The sequence below is a fragment of the Haliotis rubra genome, unplaced genomic scaffold, assembly GCF_003918875.1.
Source record: "Haliotis rubra isolate DU_JTF1 unplaced genomic scaffold, ASM391887v1 Scf2, whole genome shotgun sequence".
Classification (NCBI taxonomy): Eukaryota; Metazoa; Mollusca; class Gastropoda; order Lepetellida; family Haliotidae; genus Haliotis; species Haliotis rubra.
The window spans coordinates 4,350,342-4,372,633 of NW_025766002.1; the positions used below are offsets into that span (position 1 = coordinate 4,350,342).

General features: G+C 36.1%; 1 protein-coding gene across 4 annotated transcripts in view; it reads left to right on the top strand.

The window, feature by feature from the left end:
- Window positions 1-270: 270 nt before the first annotated feature.
- Window positions 271-22,292, top strand: part of LOC124275381 (synaptonemal complex protein 2-like) — a 45,061-nt gene continuing 23,039 nt past the window's right edge. Inside the window, exons 1-19 of one of the 4 annotated variants that reach the window (XM_046710913.1) lie at window positions 271-492; window positions 2,970-3,073; window positions 3,527-3,667; window positions 3,850-3,936; window positions 4,716-4,740; window positions 5,535-5,620; window positions 6,197-6,285; window positions 8,075-8,109; window positions 8,527-8,666; window positions 8,941-8,993; window positions 9,751-9,796; window positions 12,281-12,394; window positions 12,925-12,997; window positions 13,811-13,977; window positions 14,888-14,950; window positions 15,855-16,131; window positions 16,811-16,985; window positions 17,785-17,875; window positions 18,363-18,456. In XM_046710913.1, coding sequence (XP_046566869.1) covers window positions 2,978-3,073; window positions 3,527-3,667; window positions 3,850-3,936; window positions 4,716-4,740; window positions 5,535-5,620; window positions 6,197-6,285; window positions 8,075-8,109; window positions 8,527-8,666; window positions 8,941-8,993; window positions 9,751-9,796; window positions 12,281-12,394; window positions 12,925-12,997; window positions 13,811-13,977; window positions 14,888-14,950; window positions 15,855-16,131; window positions 16,811-16,985; window positions 17,785-17,788 — 1,671 coding nt within the window. In that variant the 5' untranslated portion in view covers window positions 271-492; window positions 2,970-2,977 and the 3' untranslated portion in view covers window positions 17,789-17,875; window positions 18,363-18,456. Of the gene's footprint in view, window positions 493-616; window positions 849-2,969; window positions 3,074-3,526; window positions 3,668-3,849; window positions 3,937-4,715; window positions 4,741-5,534; window positions 5,621-6,196; window positions 6,286-8,074; window positions 8,110-8,526; window positions 8,667-8,940; window positions 8,994-9,750; window positions 9,797-12,280; window positions 12,395-12,924; window positions 12,998-13,810; window positions 13,978-14,887; window positions 14,951-15,854; window positions 16,132-16,810; window positions 16,986-17,784; window positions 17,876-18,362; window positions 18,457-18,780; window positions 18,812-19,009; window positions 20,695-22,292 lie in introns of those variants that run through there. The other 3 variants (XM_046710912.1, XM_046710914.1, XM_046710911.1) reach the window with 3 other exon arrangements.

Genomic DNA, 22,292 nt, shown 5'->3' on the forward strand with positions numbered 1-22,292 from the left:
GGCAACGGCTGACATACGCCTGGAAAATAGCTAAGAAAGCTCCCCTATTCTTCCTCTTTGTTGTCTTTGACACGCTGTGTAATTACATTTAAAATTCATCCCTTTCTGGGACTTGGACATATGTGCGACACTTTTACAAACTTTCTAACTTTCTGGACCCCTCCCCCAGTGAGGTGAAGGCATGAGAGTTACCCACCCATTCCCGGCATAGTTTGCCCATTGTTGTCGCTAGATGGCGCTGGAAAGCAGCCAACAATAGCGCAGCGCGTCCATTTTGAAACGGGTTTCGGCGCAAAACTTGCTCATTTTCGATAGAAAATGGGAGTTTTTAAGTCGATTCTGACCAAAAAAGTACATTAATAGAATGTCTAAACAACTGAAATTTAAATGTAATGAGAAAAAAATTCGAAAAAATCTCTTATGCGAATATGAGCCAAATATCAGACCCCTACGATGCGCGAAAGCGAAGCTAACGGGATCGCGAGGCGGAGGGTGTGTCCTGATGTTTTACGTCATAGAAGTAGTCAAATCATGGTTAAGAGCTTGGAAAAAAGTATTATATTTAATATAAACAATGTGTATCTTTGACTTAAAATAAATTGTGAGTCCATTGTTGATAGAAAGAACGGCAGAACACCTGCCTCTGAAAATTGCACAAGCGAGGCGGCAGTATATTTCCTAGCCCCACGCTTTCTCCAAGTACGTTTGTTGATTGTTGACAACGAGCACATGTTCCTTCGCGCCATATGACGTAGTTTCTCACGTGAGGTCAAAGGTGAGATGTTATCCTGTCGTCTGCTGGCGAATAGACAGATGTGTGTGGTCAAAATGGGCCAAATGTAATTAAGGTAAATGAACTTTATACTCAAAGTGTTCGCAGAATTGTGAAAAATGTGGTAAAAAATTACATCGATACCATGTAGTGCGACGTCATTGCTACATTTGGGTATTCACAGCCTTTCATTGGACCGTAATCAGCCGGATAATGCAGTCGGGACATGTGTCGGGGCTTGTTTTGTTTTGATTTCGCAAGGAACACGTGGTGTAAAGTGCCGGTGGCATGTCGATGTTTTGAGTCTTTGAAGTATATTGAATTTTTTTGGTTGCTTTACGATTCCATTATCTTATAACGTAAGAACTATTTATGGTCAATTTAATTCATTTTAGTCTTATATTAGCTTAGTTTTCTGAGTTAACTTGTCAAAGGTTCCAGTGCTCGATCAAATAATGGGCTTAGTCTAGTCTTGTGCAAATGTGCGAACCAATTTACAGTAAGTTTTCAGTGGTGCATTTGTTTTCTTTATACATGAATGTTAGATATGAATCTTATCACAACGGAAACAAATATTGATGGTGAATCTTGAACATAACGTGTGAATCATCAACGTTGGTATCAAACGTAAATTTATGTCACAAAATGAAATAACAGCTAATGCACCAATTTAGGAGGTATGTCAAATTGAGGTTTTAAAGATTAAATATTTCTTGTAAGCAGTTATAAGAAAATATATTGGATCACATTGAGGCAATACAATATCAAGTAAGTCCTAAATCATTCATCTTTTTTAACATTGCTGCACTCAACTTACGCAGACACTTCAACTGATAACATTGATCCCGTCCGATGTCATAAGCTATAAGATTAATTCTGCATGTAAAATGCCAAAATTGCAGGGGAACCTGTTAATGTTGTTAGGTATAGATCTAGGGCACTGTCGCAGTGTCTCAAGTACCAGCCTTTGCCATTATCGTCGCCATTGCAAACATCCGCGCGACATGACTGCACGGGTATCAACTGATGACAATTAAAAAAGGAGATGATACTTCCGAAATGTAGAAAATTATTGATAGCTCCAACTAGTATTAATTCTGCTTTGAGCCTGGACTTACCTGATTCACATTTCTTAACAAAAAAATGAATACTTCTAATGACAAATGTTCCTGCTGGATGGTAAAGTCGCAGGCAGCATGATAGGTCAATTAGCAACTGTTGTAAACCAGTGCTGAGGAAAATGGAAGGAATAAGAATTAGTAATGATTGTGTTAGTTTGCAGTATTTCTTGCCAAGCTAACAAACATGCTGCCCAGATGTGCTTTTCCCACATCAGCTTCAGAATCTCATTTGACTGAATAACACATCCAAGTTTTGAGTGCTTGGTTTGCCTGATAGAGAGTGAACTACAGTTCTGACTAATTTAAATTTGAAAAGTTCATTCAGTTTGAAGATAAATCCCAGATATTTCAAAGAAATATTCCACACCAAAATGAAATAAATATATCCACTTATACCTATATCTACACCTTGTAACCACATATACATGACTATGACTCTTGTTTGAAAAGAAGCTTTCAGATTAAGTTTTCTATTGGTGATGGAACCTTTAATGTAATACTTTTTGTATAATGTTTATTAATTTGAGTTAAAGAGTTTTAAATGGTATCAGCAGTCACTTTCCCCTTTGAAATAACAAGTTAATGGTACAAAGTAGGTATTTTATAAATGCTTCAAACACTTCTACTTGTACTTCTTGTTGATCATAACTGTTTGTAGTGTTTGCTGTGTAACAAACACGGTTTGAGATGGATTATAAAAAAACCCAGGCTTTTACCATGAGTTGCTTTTTGTGATCAGAGACAATTTTGTAAATGTTCTTAAACCTGTAAGTGTATGCTGTTGCTAGTTAATATCATGTTAATTCTCTTGATATATATTTCATAAATCCTATAAGCTGTTATATGGAGTGACTTTTTTTTCTAAACGTTATGGATGCCATGCTTTCAGTAATTTCTGAAAGTATATTCCTGTTGTGTTCTGGTGTCCTTATGTTTCTGCAATAGTATTATATCATGAGATGTAACCTATTGATCCACATTATACTCACCAATGATCATTATTGTTCAACCTTAATCACCAAGGACCATTTCTTCTACAGTGATTTTTTATTCCTGCTTCAATCTTCTACATGTAGGCCTTGTTATGGATGAAGGAGCAAAGCTGTTTGCATGGTTTGATAACATTCTCCATGGACATAAAAACAGCAAATCAGACCCCTTGGGAATCAATTTTACAAAGGTAATTTTCATATTGTTATAATTATTGAGTTTTCAACTCTGCCGTGAATATGGAACAACATACAAGCATACATATTCCTGCAAATGCTCTTTGCCACTAGATCTGTGCCCTAGACTGAAGTTGTGTCAATATCGTTATTGATTATCTGTAAATCAGACCATGACAACCCTTAAAGTGTTTAAAAATATGATAGAATTTATTCAAGGATTCAGTGTAGCTAACAAACCAAAAGGTTCTGGCACATAATGACAATTTGGAGTTCTCCACCAGAAGTTTTTCATAAAAAGGATTTGTTAGATAGATTGCAACTACATAACTGATCCATTTACTGACACCACTCTTTACAAAAGATATCCTACTTGTTTCACAAGTTCAAGTTCTATAATCTACATGAATGCTGTAAAAGATAGCTTTGTCTATTTCAGAGTTTTAAAAAGTTTCTGTTTATTATAGATATATCCTCAGTCCGTGCCAGTCCATACCCGAATCAATCACCTAAAGAAGTACCTTACAAGAGTTGTTGAGCTGGTCAAAAGTTGCAGAGAGGATGAAGCAACATTCTGTTTGCTCTTGGAGACAGGACTTCCCAACTTGGTAAATATGAACACATGCACACTAATTGGGCAATGATGCAGTATTATTTTTATTCGGTTGTTATTCTTAATGCTGGTATTCTGATATATTTGGTTATTTTGAACTGCTTGCATGTAAACTAACTTGTACCATCTATTTGATGAAGGGTTACTTGGTGACAGTCTTTATTTTATTTATTGTAGATGGTGGAATCTATTGGCGTCTTCAGTGAAGTGTCAAGCTTGGAAGGTGTAGCACCTTTGCTGGAGGAATTACTGGACACAGTAAATGTATGTATTTTGTGTCCACATCTTAAAAGGGTGAGATAAGCAAACTAGTGAAGTTATTCTACACACATAATGGGTAAAACTTCTTTGCTACATGTATGCTTACACAATCTTGTCAAATGATTTCCAAGGGTCCATACACAGATATATTATCCATATGTGTTAAAATAATGACATATTTTCGATATGTTGCGCACGTGTAATAAACCCTAAATTTCATTTCCTTGGCTGGTTGCGACAATCATATGACATCAGAATGCGGAACTACTTTTTTCATTCATAACTTTTTACTATGAATACAGTGTTTACTACAACTTCAGTTACTCTCGTTTCCTCCGTCGGACACATTCATCAACACTAATAAACACTAGATTTCAGTAAATAAAAAAACACATATCACATTTTTCAAGATTTTTTAATAACATACACAGGGATTGGGAAAGAGAACTTTGACAATGGGCCATTTTCAGGATTATTAGCCATTTTCTGAATTTAGAATGGGCCACTGCATTTGTATCAATAGTAAACTTCAAAATTTTAATGGGCCATTTTTTATTCTAATGTGCAAAATGGCCCATGGCCCATGCCTTTCCCAATCCCTGCATACAGCTTTTTCAACAAAATATATAAATAACTTTCCCAAGTAAGGTATTAGTACAGATTTAATCTATTGAAATTCATATAGTGGACATAGTGTTCAAATAATGTATACTTGCATGCAGATAAATAGGTGCAGTTCTAGTTGATGTGATCATAGTAAATATTCATAATCTGTGTTTCAGCTTATTTCTGAATCTGGAGCACATGGTGAGTATACATGGAGTATAAATATTTGTTAAAAGTGGATAAATGTTATTTGTTGGGCCATATAGGACAGGTAACTGAAAATAAAGTGCAGGTGTAGAAGAGTCAGTAGGTTGTTGACAGATTTTAAAGTGTTAAACTAATACAGTTCATAGGTTATCAAACTATCTCTTGATAAGCAGTATGACAGTGTTAGGAATTGTTGATTAATTACTGGTTTTGAAAAAAGTAGTACATGATCTAATATTCTGTTATTAATAAAAAAAGTCTTGTTTCAAACCATTCAAACCAATATATGTACAATGTACAAAGCAACAGTGTTAAAGTAAAGTGAATGGCATGTTCATTCATTGATGTGAAAAATGTAACAGTTTAAGAGGGGTTAAGGAAATGGCAAGATTGAAATACTATGGGAGCACACCTCAAGGACCTCAAGTACCACTGAAATTTCAAACACTGATACAAGCTCTATTCAGTGATTCTTTTCTTTCTACACTGCAACAGGAACTCATCTACTATAAAACATTACAGGTGTATTGTGTCTTTTTCCATTATCAGACTTTCAAAACTATACTGACCACCAACTGGTGAGTTGTATTTAGTGTCATCACTAGACTTGCATTTTTATTAACTTCTTAAACATTATATCCAGTGTCTCAAAAGAAGTTATTCTAACTATTGCAGTATATGATATGTAGATATCAAAGTATCAGCCACATGTAAAAACTGTTAATATATTAATTAGTAACACACAATATAAAGTATTATCTACTGTCTGTTTTTGTTTACATTTTCAGGACAAGCTTCTATGGTCAAATCTGTGTGTGGGCCATATTTGGATCTTCTCTTGGGAGATTTCTGTTCTTTATCTCAGAAAACAGAGGTATGTTCTAATACCCAAACACAGCCATAGTTCAGCAGGTGATTTAAAAAATCGTTCTGCTTTTTTTGCAGAAAATATTTAGTAAACCAGTCAATATAGTCACATGAAATGTATGCATACCAGGAAAACACTTAACAGGCAGTTTTTGCTTTTGTGGAAATGCTGAAATGTTAGTTTTCTTTTCATAAATCAGAGTCCCCGACCATTTATATCAATCACCACCCAAATATTACAACACTGCTTTCAACCACTCTTAAAGAAAGAACAGAAGAAGATGATGATGTGGTTGGATAGTTGACTCTGACGGGTATACCAGATTGTTAATTGTACTCATAAGCCACGTACAGCTGTAACACACATCGTTCCTTTTTGACTAAGCTGAATTTGATGGCAAAAGAAAAACACTTTTGTAGTGTCGTGATTATCAAGACTAAAGAAATGTAGAATTCAGATATGGTTAATTATGTCGACAGATTCCTGTTCACTGTTACGGCTACATGTATTTAATATTTGTGAAAGCAGTCATTTTTTTTTAATGTTTAGTTCGTTATCTCAAAACAATTTATTTCCTTTCAGATAAGTAGATCCCTCAACATCATTCTTGAGACATGTCCTTTTGCAGTAAAGGAAATTTTGTTGAAGAAAATTGAAATAATTGAGAAACTGTGAGTTGAATGATTCCAATTTACATTTACAATTCATAAATAGATGAATATCAGGTGAAATATACTGAGTCAAAAAAGAAACTTCACATTCTTTCTTCAGGGCACTATAAAAGAACAAGAGATGGTAAGATGGTTAAATTGTTATTATTTCATTGCTGAGATCTGTGTGATGTACTCGATACACTGACAGTGCCATAATCAGTTCCAGTAGGCTACACCGCCGTTCCAAAACATGGGTATACAGAATGTCAAGTCACAAGAATAAAAATCCGAAATTTCTCAGTTCAATATCATGTATGGCCGCCCCGCGCATTCACCACTGCCAAACACCGTCTCCTCATCGACTGCCTGATGCTTGTGAACACGTGGTTGGGGATTCTGCGCCATTACTCTTGCAAGGCAGCGCGCCAAGTTCCTGCAAATTCTGAGGTTGGTTCCTAAGACCACGAAGCCTTCTCCCAAGTGCATCCCAAAAGTGCTCTATTGGATTAAGGTCAGGGGACCTCGATGGCCAGTCCATGACGTTGATTCCAGCGTTTTGAAGGAAATTTCGTGTCAACATCGCGGTATGCGGCCGAGCATTATCATTCTGGAACTGAAGACCTGGGCCATGAGCCGCCATGACAGGAACGAGTTCAGGGGTGAGCACTTGGTCGCGGTAAGCAGCAGCTGTGAGGTTTCCCGGATGACCAGAAGTCGGGAACGGTTGTTCCCACAGAAAGCACCCCACACCATGCAACTTCCGCCCCTGAATCTGTCGACTTCCTGTACACAACATTGGGCATACCATTCACGACGTCGTCTCCAGACTCTATGCCTGCCGTCTGCGAATCTGAGGGTAAACCTGGATTCATCGCTAAAGACGACTCCATTCCAGTCTCTCTGGGTCCATCGGAGGTGGCGTTGGGCCCACAGCAGACGTTGGCGTTGATGAAACGGCGTCAATATTGGCCCACGATATGGGCGTCGAGAATGGAGATTGGCAGCCCGCAACCCGATTTCGAATGGTCTGTGAGGACAGTCGACCTCTAAACATCTCAGCCCTGGTTCCTGTACCCGGCAGAAATCTGTCGCGTAGGTGACGTAGGGACGATTTGACGGTCTTCTGCTCGTGGCGCCTGCGTGGGCGACCCGACCTTAGGCGATCAGAAGTGGTGCCAGTTTGTTGTAGACGACCTCGCAAGTCATACACAGTACACGACGACTGCATCCCATTGCTCTTGCGACGTCAATAACAGATATTCCCGCTCTCAACATGCCAACGGCACGTTCACGTTGCACATTTCTCAATCGTGGCATTTCAAGTACCGTTAGAACTGTGGTTTAAAAGTGTTTTTTCAATTCTTGAGGCCAATGCAAACACGTGCATATGAAGAAAACTTCGATGCGAATATCACGTGATCGACTGCACGTGCAAAACCTGATTTGGCACTAACGTCATTTGCACGACGAATGGATGGGTTTGAGTGGGTTTTGCTAACGTTTTTCTAGAGTTGAAAGATAGGGATCCCATTTCGGATATATAGATGCATCATCAGAGAAAAATTATTCTTTATTTTTCAAATAACATTTTGTGAAGTTTCTTTTTTGACTCAGTATATATGGTTACAAAATGATCTTTTTTGTTACAGAACTCTGAGACTGAGACTTTTATTTATTATTTGGAGTTTCAAACGGACAGTGTGCTATCAGTACAGATAATGTAAATGCTAGGCCTGTCCAATTTAGGTATAAGTACTGGTAATGTATGGGTGAAACCACACCTAACTAAAGTTTCTTCCTTTTTCAGACAACACTTATTTCAGCTTATCATCACAGTTGGAGGTATGTGATATTTGTCAGCTATTTATCACGCAACAGTGTTAGAAGTTAAGAGTGGTATCTAGTCTCTCGTTAGTTTAGACTATGAGAGAAAAATATGCACATAGTGTTTTGGAAAATTTGATTTCTTGGTAAATCTTATTAGGAGAGATTAAGTTTAGTGATGTCTTGGTGGTATTTTGATGGTTCTCACAATTAGATATTGTACATAGAAAATAGGTTCTTTAAATTATGTCTTGAGCTAAGCATTTTGGTATATTTTGAAAGTCTTTTCATGTAATTAAGACAAACACTATACATAGTTATCTGGTTAGGATCATGAATGAGGTAATTCCATCTGAGAAAGAAGTGTTATATTAAGTAGTATTAACTATTTCAGCTGTGTCTGTGGTGACATTTCTTTCTCTCTTTTATTTATAGACTATGAATTTCAAATTGGACTCTTGGAGTGCATGTTTCGCCTTGTGCCCAGAAAAGTGAGAGCACAATATGCATTGAAGTTCATACAGAGGAGGTTTTTGGATAATTTCTTGGACATTCGGGATGCTAATTTTGAAACAGTGAGTACAAAATGCTATATATGCCAATATCTGAAATGGCAAAGTAGTGATTACCGTGTGCCATGTGCAACAGTTGTCAAATTCAGATTAGCCTTGTAAACTTTGTTATTAAGAGACCATGGGTGTAAAGAGAGTTATCCTTTGGACCAGTGAAATTGTTATGATATACTGACTACAGTTTAACATTATTTGTTTAAGGACATAGAAAATTGTGGAATTAGGCTCACAGTATGAAAAGAAGTTTCATTGTTTCATTACATTGTGTTTTTCAAAGGATTGCAGAGTGTTTCTGAATGAAGTCAACAGAACTGCAGGAAACAATGGAAGGTGAGCTATGGATAATTCCGGCTTATCATCTTGAACCAGTCAAACTAAACAATAATGCTCCATTGTGTGCTTAAACCATTTTTGTATTTTGAGGGCAAATAATAAAGGAAATTTGATTTGATTTAGTTAATGAATAGTAATTCTCATAAAATAAATAGCAGACCTAATTGGTTCGAATCATGTAGATTTGTTTCAAATTTGTTATTAAAGTTGAAATGTGCATTTATTGTAAGTCGGAACTCATGATCTGGCTGAGGGATTTTTGCCATAGCCCTGATGTTAAAAGTTAAAGTTTGGGAGGTCCCTAGATTCAAACACCATAGAAGAAGACTTTAACAATACCTTACTGATTGCATGTCATTCCTGTTACAACTTGTTACAAGATGACAAGGGTTATTAACAAGACTTCATACAGGCTTCCCGTGTCAGAGAAAATTGATCATTGCCCTGATGTTGAAGATTTAGTGTCCCAGATTCAAATACAGTAGCAGTAACCCTCAAGGATATTGGGACCCTGTTATATTTCAACAACAATGTTTAGTAATTATGCTGTTATTATATATGAACCACCATAGGTTTATAACTTCTCCACAATATAAATAATGTAGAAAGTGATCTAGATGCATATTTTAGAAACAACAGATCGTTTGGGCTCCCTATTTCCTCATGAAAGATGAACTTACTGTTCCGAAATGCAACCTGTTGACATAACATGTCCACCCCTGATAGCAGCTGTTTCATACATTTGATTTTTCAGAGTCTACTCAATTCCATGTGAAAAGGCAATATTCGGAAAGAGGAAGGTAATGTGGTTTTAATTTAGCCCTCAACTGTGTGTTTTAGTGATCATGTTAATTTCATCTTACGGGTAAGGCATTGAATGTGTCAAGCCAGAAAATAGCACCCTGAATAATGCATATATTGTTGATTGAAAAAAACAAGAGTAAGAAACATTGTTTCTATAAAAAGTAGTGTTACTGTTTGAAGATAAGGCTTTGATTCTTCATAGACAATGGTTTGTTATGCTTCATTGGTGAATGTGTAAAGCATTTGTTATTCTCTTCATCATTAACAATAAAGTATTTGTTTCAAATTGTTCATCATCATGCCCTTAGTCTAATTCAGTAGTTTTTACTAATTACACCTATCTTGTAGGCAAATAATGTTCTTTAGGGCTTTAACAAAATTCATACAAAAATATGTCTGTTAACAAGTAGATTCTGCAACAAAGCTGACATTGTTGTGATAGAATTAATATTGAGAGTTGATATGTCATAAGATTAACTAGAATAGTAGTGAAATTGTACTTCTGTGTTGTAATAAAACTACAGTAGACATTAAAACAACAGAAGCAGTGTTCGACACAAACACTGGTCCACTTGCCTTGAGTCTAAAGTACTGTTTGAAATAAAAAAAAACCCTTGGTTTTTTTTGCATTTATATCTACAATTTATGTAATTAATATGTGAAAGTGTGAAATATCTGTTAAAGTTCGGCCTAACTACTCTCTCAGTAGTAGAGAGATAGGAATGTAGAAAAATGACTTTACTGAGGAGAGATTAGTGCAGAAATGAGCAATGCAGTTTTTTTCAAAGTCCAGAGCGACATATTTGGAAGAGACCATGACTTTATGCAAATTATTGTGCAATGATACTGTATTGGAAAGGACACTTTTTAAATGCCCATTTCAAAAATAAAGTTATCTTCATTATAAACGATAGCTGACGTAAACAATAATATTTTTAATACTGAAGCTATTAAGGATGTAGCTACCATGGAGTCTCACCTATCACTATAAAAAGAAACAGGTAGGAGGGGTCGTCTCAAACGGTGTGTCAGGATGGGTGTCACAAATGGTGGTTGGGGTCAGGCTGGGTGATAGAGATATCAGCTGAGATAAGATAATCCTTTAGGGGAAATAGGCTGGGGAAGCAAACAGCATGTCATAACAATTTACAAATACTATCCAGTCCTATCGATCATTGGGTGGTCATGCCACCTATATAATTTGAGACATTTAATACGAAGGCTGATTTGAGATTTTCTATGGGTATCATACTCTTTTACATATCTCAACATACACTTTGTGAAAGAAAGACACATAAAAAGTTGATCAATGGATGAGACATATTCAGCACACATGAGAAAGCATAAAATATCTTTGAGATGACCCCTTGTGTTGTAGGCAGCACATGCATTTCATGCCAGATGAGTTGACGGTCTGTCGTCATACCTGGATGAGCGGCCTAATTGCCATCTATAGTCTGATCTATTGTTTTCAGCAGTTATTGGTATGTTTTCTAAGTTTTGCCCAATTTTACGAGTAAACATGCTTTTCTGGATATCCTATTACGCATTCCACTGAATGCCCAGTTGTGTGGGTTATTTCGACATATGGTATTTGCAATTGTATAAATTTTAGGGATACAGAGTAACAGCCTAAAATCAGTTTTTTTCTATTTCCGACAGTACTTTAGTACATGTATATGTCCTTAGGACCATTTTCCTTGAATAAATAGTGGTCCAGTTGGCTTGCATTAATTTTGGGATGAACAAAGAAATCTAAACTTTAAGCAAAACCAAACTAAACAACCCTGCATACTACAACATTTACCATGCTTGATAGTGGTGTTAGTATCTACATCGAAATGTCACATATATTGTAATAAAGAAGTTGTACATCCTTCGAACTATCCCCTTTGTTTACCAGTGCTCTCTATATTGGAGGTGAGGTGAAATGAGGTTTAACGTCATACTTGAGAATATTTCGCTCATTTGATGATGTGCATGCGTGTGTATGTGTGGCTGCTTGTACAAGCCCAGACTTAAGCTGGTTTTATAGTGATAGCTCACTGAGATACCATGCAGTTAAGCATGAATACCCCACTCAGACACATTATACTGACTCTGAACCGGTCAGTCCTTGTTGTACCCATAAATGCCGGGCGCCAGGCAGGGACCAACAAGAACCATATTTTAATGTCTTTTGGTATGATGTGGCTGGGGATCGAACCCACAACCTTCTGCTTTCCGGATGGAGGCTCTAACCAGTACACCACGGAGGCGGTGATATGTTGCATTGGAACTCAAATCGAGAGCCAATAGACCTGCTAAATACCTTCAACAATTATATGTGATAGAATTTACAACCACTGGGGACAGATGTGGTCCTCCCTAAAATAAACATATTTGTTTTCCTCTGACAGAAATATCAAGAAAAATCGGATGAAGATAGAAGATGTATTAAATCTGCTTTTATTACAGTAGACACTTTGTTATACTTTCAGCTTAATAAACCTAATGATGATGATTATAATGAATTCTGGGTTGACTTCAACTATGGCACACGGCGCATCACTTTATTCTGTGAACAAGATGTCATGGAGGTTAACAGTCAGATGGTAAGTTTGATCACAATTGTTTCATTTATCTAGCTCCTGTGTAAGGTCTCATGAAACGCCTTTCATATTTTGTAGCTCTAGCACTTTTAACACAGCACTAAGATCACTTCACTGAAGAGAAGTGTAAAGATGCAAAATTTCCAAACATTTCCTTACTTGTATGGTACAGACTGAGGACCAGTAGTAACAGTAATTTTGACTCTTTATGACCCATTGGGTACACATCACTACTTCAATAAAAGGAGAAGTGTATTTTGTGAGTGTTTGTGAACATACAAGTGATAAATAAACACAATTACCGGTAATTTGCATTGCATTTTGTAGACATGTTGATTTTTGTTGTAAACACATCAAGTAATTTAGTAATAGTGTTGTAATACATTTACACATAAGTCTACCTTGTCAACTGTAAAGCTTCAGAACATATTAATGTTTAGAATATACTGTGAAATGGGTAGTATGCACAGCGCTTCCAACAGCACACAATTTTTCCTGTTTTGCAAGTACATAGTAGTCTTCTATCATTTCAGAGTCAAGGGGAACTAGATTTGTGGGAGACAGTGAGTGTATCGTTGGGCGATGTGAAATGTTACAGCTACACAGGTGCAGTGCTATATATGCTTTTCTACTGGACATAGTTCTGTATTTATTGTGTTCAAAGTTTAAATTATACAAAGTTTATCATTGAAGTATAAACCAGATATTTATATTCCATTGCATAGGGTTGTAAACAATGATGTCTAATGTAGACCCGTGAAGGTCCGGGTTAGAATGAATCTTCATAACCCATGCTTGTAAGAAACGACTAACAGGATCAGGTGGTCAGGCTCTGGTGCGGCATAAAACTAAACTCACTCACTCACTCTAAAGTAATTTTGAACTGTCCTCACTTAATGAGATTTACTTGATTAAACATATTGCCTTTTGGATATGTGGTTTTCTTTCCAAAGCAAGTTAAAACATGTATCTGATTTAAAGATTATTTCATGATGATTCCATGGTTGTGTTTATGATCAGTGATAGATTCAGTACTGTACACAATCATTTTTGTTAAACACACAGTTGGCAGCTATTTTGTTATCCCCCGCAAAAACGAAGTTGCGGGGGATATAGAAACGTGTTCCGTCCATCCGTGCATCCGTCACACTTTGTCCAAAGCATATCTCCTAAACTATTTGTGATAGCTTAACCAAACTTGGTACACATGTCAACCATGATCCCTAGATGTATCTTTTGGGGGTAAGACCCAGCTATGAATTTTATTTTTTGCGGTTTCCATGGAAACGTGACTTAGGCAGTGGCTATGAGGATGCCATCTTTTGGATACTGATGACTTTGTTTTCTTGTTTAGCATGGCATGGCATCCATATGTAATAGATGCATCACAGTTGTACAAAAGCCGTTACTTACTTGCAGAACATGACACCATTGGAATATCTTCTATTGAACTGAAAAAGGACATCAACTGTCTATACCCCAATATGATGCAGTGTAGTGGAAATCACTTCGAGCTATTTGTGCAAACCAAATACAACCCAAAAAAAGCTCTGATGTCTGTGTTTGGAAGTGAAAAGTGCACAAATGTAAGTTCCAGCTATTGCTATGACATGTATGTATTAGGTCTGTGGATAACATGCATTCCTGATACCATGATGTTTTCAAATTTTGCTCTGTGAAAAGATAGGCCATGACTGTATGGCATTTTTGAATGTTGATCCTCCTTTTTAGACTATGCTGCATAATGTGTTGGGGGTACCTTCATTAGCAAGTATGACATTAATATTTCATTAGAATTTTTTGAGAGTCTTGTATCATCATTTGTACAATCATTTATTGTATATCAATGAAGTGGTTCGAGTATCATGGTAAAATTATGGTTTGAGTAAGCAAAGCCAAATTTAATGTATATAAAAAACAATCTTCACTGGTCTCTAAATGCAAACTTTCAACCTGCTGTAAATATTAGGCTCCACTGACACCACAAGGTGAATTATTTGTGGTATAACCAAAGAGTTCACGCTTGTTTGGTCATTGATTCATGGTAGAGAATGGAGATAAATTTGTACTTCCAAATTAGGGGTTTCCAACTTTGATTCAGTACCCATTAATTTTTCAAATTCAGAACCACATGGCATTGCATTCAGTTTCAATGGAAATTTAGCAGCATGGAATTGGAGTGTCTGTGACTTCAACTAAGCTTTTAGTCACTAGACCATAGCCCATGACAAGTAAAATATCTTCTTGATATCTTGTGAGCTTTACTAATGAAATTTAATACATTAACACTAATATATCTACTGAAAAGGTTGTTAGGAGACATGTTTGTCCTGGTACTAAACTCAAAGATTTTGGCACCTACTACAGATATGTAATAAAAAGGTTTATGAAACTATGACAGAAAACTGCCTGTTTGCTTTAAGTATTCAGTATTGGACATGAATCAGTTGGACTTACTTGCCAAACACCAAAATATAAAATGCTCTTACCTTTCAGAGGAAAGCATCCTCTGCCATTTTGCCACTGCATCTGAATGTACGGAATGTTCGCTATGAAGAGGTAAGAAAATATTAAGAATAGTTTCTTTGAGATTCATTTAGAAGTTGGAGCACTATGGAAGGATAAGAATAGGTGTAAAACAGAAGTTGTTCATCCACATACTCTTATCCTTCATTAGTAATAGTTTACAAATCTATAATCAAATGGTGTTTCAAGTAGGGATGAAACAAACACTGGTGCATCACAAGGTTTTCTGCAACAATATGATACTTGATACGATTTTTTTGTATCGATACAAGACAACATTAATGACAATCCTCTCTGCCAGGGTTTTGTCAATCCAGTATCACAAAATGGATTGTAATTTGCATATCAAGTTTAGTACTAAGAACAGACACTACAAACACATGTCTACAGCTGGCTTTACCTTTGGAACCTGCTCTGAATATTGATAATCAGGAGGTATTTTGGGTTGAAGTGCTTATCATGATACTCATCATTTTGTAAGCTATGCAAAGTATGCATCAGGATAAGTATCTTATCATGACCTTGCTGTATGGTTTCACCCCTAGTCACAACTGGTTTTCGTTGTTTGGTGAGCATCAATTCAGGAAAGTGCATGTCCTCTTAATTTGTTTAAACTCACTGGTGAATACGACTGTTTTTTATGCATATATTCACTGGCAATATACAAAGTATTATGTTGTTCTGAACATATTTTGTTCCCATTCTTTTTGAAAGTTTTGAACTATGAGCACTTGATTCTGATTACTAATGAGAAGTGACTAATGATGAGTGACAGAAGCATTCTGTCTCTTGTTTATTGGGTCCACGTCTTCAGCAAACTTCTTTCTTAGGTGTGTCTGCCAACAATACAATCCTAATCTTCATAGACAGCATGTTTTAAGAGAAGTAACCCAGTCTTTCTATGAGTGAATTAATTTATGTTTCATGGAAATTTCAGACTGAATCTCCATTATGCAGAAGGTCCACTCATGAAGGCGCTGTAACAGCGTTACAAGACAACTCACATTCAAGTCCTATAAAGCTCACTCCACTGCGCACAAAGATATCTGTGCCATGTATACCTATGTCAACACCAGCCAGATCACTGTGCTCACAAGAACAAGATCAAGAATATGTATCATCTACACAAAACATACAGCCGATACAGCATACAAGAACAAACAATGAAAGAAAAACAGCCCAAACATGCCAACCATCTGAGTCACATTACAAGAGTTAGTTTGCAGTCTTGTTGACTCATTTTCACATATATAGAAACATATGATTATTTACATATACTTAGATTTAACGTTATCAAATCATTGTCATTAATTGTTTGTAGCAGTTTGTCTGATGTCATCAACTAAGTATGGAATAAGTGAGTGAGCCTGGTTTAACACAGTACTTCGGCCATGTCAAGGTGTGTCAGCTTAATGTGGGAAGAAACCCAAGGATGTGCAGGTTTACAGCTTTGGTAAAACCTGGGTGCCTTGATGGGATTTTGAGGTAGTATGGCCCCAAGTGACCCATGCTTGTTATGAGTAGACTATAATATATGGATCCAGAATCCAGTGATCTAGCTATGTGATTTAGTTAACTGTCTTGGATATTGCTCATAATGTTGATCACTGGTTTATGTGCCCCCAGCTTCAGTTACATGCTTTCATGATATGGCTGGTATATTGGCAGTTGTGGCATAAACAATAAGAAGAACAAACTAACACAGGTATGAACTTGAAACCAGGGGTCTTGGCACGACTAAGGAACGTAAGTCTGTAGTGTTCAGTTCTTGGTTGACTGTTGTGCCCAACATTTGTCTTGAATGTTATGTAGACATGTTGGTCTAAAATATAGGTTTTATTGTAATGCAGGAATGCATTTGTGGTTAATTTTAATAACTTCATCTTATTTCAGAAAGTACTTTTGCTGCACCAAAAACACCCACTGTCAAAAATGTTCGGCCAAAGGTGAAAACACCAGTTGTCACAATTAGAGAAGGTAGCTCAAAAAAAGTTGCAGAAGGATCAGAAAATCAAACAAAGGGGAAAACAAGATGGTCAGGATACATGTACACGGGATATGGCATCAGGTGATTGTTGTTACTATTTTCATATTTCTGTTTTGAATGAAATGATAAAATGATATCATTAATATGGATATCAGGAAATTTATGTACTCATGTTCCTATAATATAGTATGCAAAAATGACTTTTACAAATTAGGTTGTATTCACTTAGGTTCAACAAGCGATATGATTGTTTTATTGTGAAAATTAAATCGAATGGGTATTGTCACCAATAAAACTGATTCATATTTGCTCTGTGATTTACATGTTTCATAGATTTTGATGTAAACGAATATTTCTAAATAATTATAACAAAAATAATCTTTAAATTATTAATCTTACGTGAAACACACTTTCTGTGTCCTTCATCTTACTGTACGTTTGCTACAGTGTGTCCAGACCATTTGTACATTTTCTCTTCATTGTACAAGCTATTTTACTACAATAAACTGTTTCAGTTTGAGAGTTTTGTGGATTGGTTGAGATTTTTTATGGTGATGCAATGGACTTGTAATTAGCATTAGAATTTCTTTTGGGTACTGATCAGCAGATGAAATTAGTGTTTGAGCCCAGGATACAACATATGTGCTTTTGCAAAGTCGAAAGATGGGTTAATGTTTATTTAAGAGCAATATCAGGCATATTAACTGATATGTTTTTTTATTTATTGAGAATCGTAAGTCAAATTTCTTTTGTCTTTTCTATCTCGGTGTCTCTTTTTTTTTAAAGGATATGCATCCAAACAAGTTGAGCCATACATCCCTGATTGCTGCAGAAATACTTTACGAAGCATGCATACATGTTTATCTCTCTTTTTTTCCAGGTAGATGTGAAGATGATATTATTCCAGATTCATTGCCTACGGCAGATCACCAACACATAACAACAAATGTTGTACTTCCAAAGTCCCAGAGGTACAATAAGTATACATTTATTATTGGATCAAGTATTAGTAGTCTAATTGGATTGATACAGTTAGTTATGATACATTGATTTCAGATATGTATGTGCTACGATCAAAGGCGAGCATCACATAAATGCATGTTCCTGTACATGTCATGGAACTTATCCTAATCTCAATTTATATACTATCTGGATAAACTAAATATTCATGACATACTATTTTGAGGTAAAAGGGGATGAATTTGATACAAAATATGTTAAAGACAACACAAGTACAGGTACAGATTGAATAACAGAATTCATGTACACAATGTATATAATATAGCTGAAAGGTCTGCCTTTTGTAAACAACTGACTGCAGACAGAAAACAATTTGAAAAATCATGTGTATTAATTGATAGTGTAAAGAGTCTTTTGTATTGTATCATTGATTTCAATATTGTCATGTGATTATTCAGTGAATTGTCTTAGTTTGAGTAATAAATATTTTGTTTAAAGGTATCCAGGCTTAGGTGACAGTGGGATCGATCTGGCTGAAGGAGAGGCATTGCAAAGTGATAGGGCTGATGTCTCATCTAAGAATAAAAACAAGGTAGGATTTCTATCGAATGTTTATTGGAGTGGTCCTTTATCGTAAGGAGCACAGTATTTCCATTCATTATATTGTTGGTTGGGGGACAATTACTTTTTGCTGCTCTGTTCATTTAAAGGGAACCGAAAGTGTTGTAGTCATCAGCATCTCAATGGCAAAGATTTATTCAGATTTATGGCAGCCATATTGAAAAAAACTTGTTTTACTACAAACATGATTTCTGCCATCTTCAAATGCATTCATGTTTCTGTGTTGTAATCACCGAGTTACAGACTGCTTCTCCCATTATTAGTATTGTATCAATTTTCTATAACTTCATTTCAGAAAGAGAAAGATTCCAGTTTTGATTTTACAGGTAAGTTCATCAATTCTTTCATTCCCCTATACTTTATCAGTTAGTATAAATATCTAATACAAAGATAGGGTTGTTAAATTTGTATTCAACTACCCATACAGTTACCGTTATATTACTCAATCTATACAGAAACAGTTCAGTAGAATGATGTATTCAATATTAAATGTGATTATGAAAGAATATATTGTGTGTTTTCAGTTGACATTGATGATGACTTCAAACATGTAGACAAACAAGTATCACAAGGAACAAAAAAGTTTTTGAAAAAGAAGAAACAAGGGAATAAGACAGACCAAAATATCTCACAAAATTACCAACAAATGGATCAAGCTGATGAAAACTCGATGACACAATCTTCAGACCTTCCATCATCATTTGATGTAAATGTAATTCAGGAATCTCAATATGTGTCAACTGAGACAGGGATAGAAGGTTCAAGTGATGTTCAAGATACAAGTAAAAACAGTGATTGTTTATACAGCTCCACAGTTAATACCAAGTCAAGCATGGATGTGAACACACTTACTACAAAGGTGATGTCTGGAAAACAGAAGAAGAAATTCTCAGAAAAACAGAAGAAACCACTCCCTCCCAAAGGTAAAGTTCAAAGTTTGAACAGAATTGGAGAGAGTGTTAGCAGTGAATCATCATTGCAAGGTGTTCCTACTGATGTTACATCACGACTCACAGAGGCTCATGTGGAAGTCACAAGAATGAACACCTTGCCTTCTTTTAAAGACATGAAAGACAAGAACGTAGTGAAGAAAAGCACTACTGGGAAGGATTCAGCAACAAAGAAGAAGAGCAAATGTAAAGACAAAAATGCTTTGGCTAAAGAAGTAGAGCTATTTGGTTTCACTACAAATACAGAAGTGACAAGAGAAGCTGAACACAAGAAGGCTCTTGGAAAAACAGCCAAGTCAAAGCAGAAGGTAAAGACTAATGGGTGCCATGAAATAGAAAAGGAGCATGCTAAGGAGCCACAGCTATTAGAAAAACACTGTAGAAGAGTATTGCCAAGTCGAAAAGCTAAGGCTAAACAGAGTGATGTGTATAATGAAGAATTCAGTAGTTCTGAAAATGTAGGAAATCTCTTTGAAAGCCCATTCAGCGTGGCAGATGATACTTCCAAAGATTGGCCTAAAGAATCTTCAGCAACAACAAAGATGTCATTGTATGTTAAACCAAAGAATTCACACAGATTACTGTCTCAGTCTGGCTTATATTTCCCTGAACTTTACAATAATTCCAGCCCTGCAAGTGATCCCTATGATTTTGATATGGAATGTGAAGAGCAGCTTCATACCAATCCAGCTGAAGCCATGGATATCAACCTGTCTAATAAACAAAATAGTATGAAGGTTACAAGTATGAAAACTTCCAAGTTTTTCAAACACAGATCAGAAGTTGGGATTAATATAAGCTCAGAGACTATTGCAACCAATTACATGAAGACGTGGCATCAGAAGCTAAATAAGAAGGGTGGAAAGTCTGCAGTTTTATCACAGTGCTATACAAGCCAGAAGAGTGTGGACAAAAAAAGTGAAAATGCCAAAAAGGAAAACATCAACAGAAAAGAAAATAGTCAGAACAATAATTCCAAAACAAAGCGACAGAATTATGTTGAAGAAACAGCTATCTGCCCAGAAAGAAGAGGGTCTAAAACTAATGCGGGCATCCTGAAGGACACTGAAACAATTCAGAATGAGTCAACTCACTCCTCAAGAAAGAAAACAAAAAATCCTAAATTCAAATTGTTTAATCCTGATTTATCTATGTTGTTACCGACACAAGATGGAAATGCAGAATTAATCAGTATTCAGGAAGAGAATAATGAGAGTTTCCAACAGGAAAAAGATCAGCTTGAAAGCAGGACAAAAGAGGTAGGTTTATCATAATTTGTTCACTTCTGTTCACACTGATAAGCAAGTTAATGTCTGAGTTAATGACAGTACAGTTTGATAGATTTTTCAGTTTTATTAAAGTCTGTACTGGAAAATATACAAATTATTATTGAATCTGTAATTTCACATTGTTACTTCTTATATTATTAGATTACCATGTCACTAACAGTCTTAGTTATTAGGGTAAGGTTACATTTCTTTGGTCAAGGAAAAATAAAGTAAGCTAATTTCAGCACATGTTCAGTAGATGCTGAAATTAACACTACTCAATATTACACTGATTTATGTAAAAAATATGGAACACATACATTATGACAGAGCTACAGATAACTTTTTGGGTCATTGAGTTGTGTACTCGCTTGTGTTCATCTCAACTGGGTATCCTAATTTTCCTTTGAGTAACCAAATTAATTGTACCCCACCTCACTCAAACTCAATTGGGTATTTTGCCATTTTCCATAAATTGTGAAAATATGATAAAGTTTAAATGTTGGTTTACGGATTTGTTATCTATATTTCTAAGATGCCTAGCGTTTAGAACAATCGGGGAAAAAATACATCATCAGACAATAAAGGTATAGTTTTTTGATGACGTAACAATTGAATGACGTTATCCCGTCACTGCGCCATTCTAGTGTCCCCCCTCGTAATCGAACCATTTTACATTACGTCACAATGTAAGCGATGTCACGATGCATGTCAGTTGTCATCGCCTCGTACGGCCTCCTACAGTAAACTACACTGTTGCATCCAGTTTCTTGGTTTGCTGTTGTTTCACGCAGCTAACATCACTGGTGGAAACATTACGTTTATGTTTTATGACGGTTAAAATGTGTCATTTCGACTCACAAGTTTTCAGCGACACGGTAACGTTCGTAATGTTTACATTCCCACAATGCAATTGTGGAATGTCGCTTGACTACTCAACTTCCTCAGGATGTACTGATCTGAACTTACGCTGGTAGTAGAAATGCAACATTCATATTGCCCTATATGGTTTACGTTAATGACAGATGTAATTAAAATAATTCAGAGAAAATATATATAATCCGAACGTAAACCGTCATCAAACTGTTATCATTTGTTTTTTTCTGGTAACGTTCGTCTTAACGTAGGGGGCAGACACATCAATAGAACAGCGCACCAGTTAGCCCTGTGCGAGGATTCTTAATTTAGGTCACCGACACCGTCGTTTGTTTTCTGCCTTAAATTAATCGTAATTATCTTTAGGAAGTATTAAATTTGGCATCTTAGAAAAGAAATACACTTCGCCCTACCACCATGTATAGTGTAATGAAACACACTTTTGCCCTGAACTATTATAGTTAAAGCACGAGGACGCTTGCCTGTAATATGAAAAACGATAAGAAAGACTGCAAGTTACCAAGTTCATGTGCTGAAATAGTGCCTCTCAGTATACCTTGTTACTTTATCTATCCACCGGTACGCAAGCTAAGATTTGACACTTTTGTGTGTATGCATACAAGATCAAATTTATTGAGTATTTACAAAAAATCAAGCGTACTTGTACGCAATAGACTTAATAGGAATTGAGTTTTCACATAAATATTTGCCTA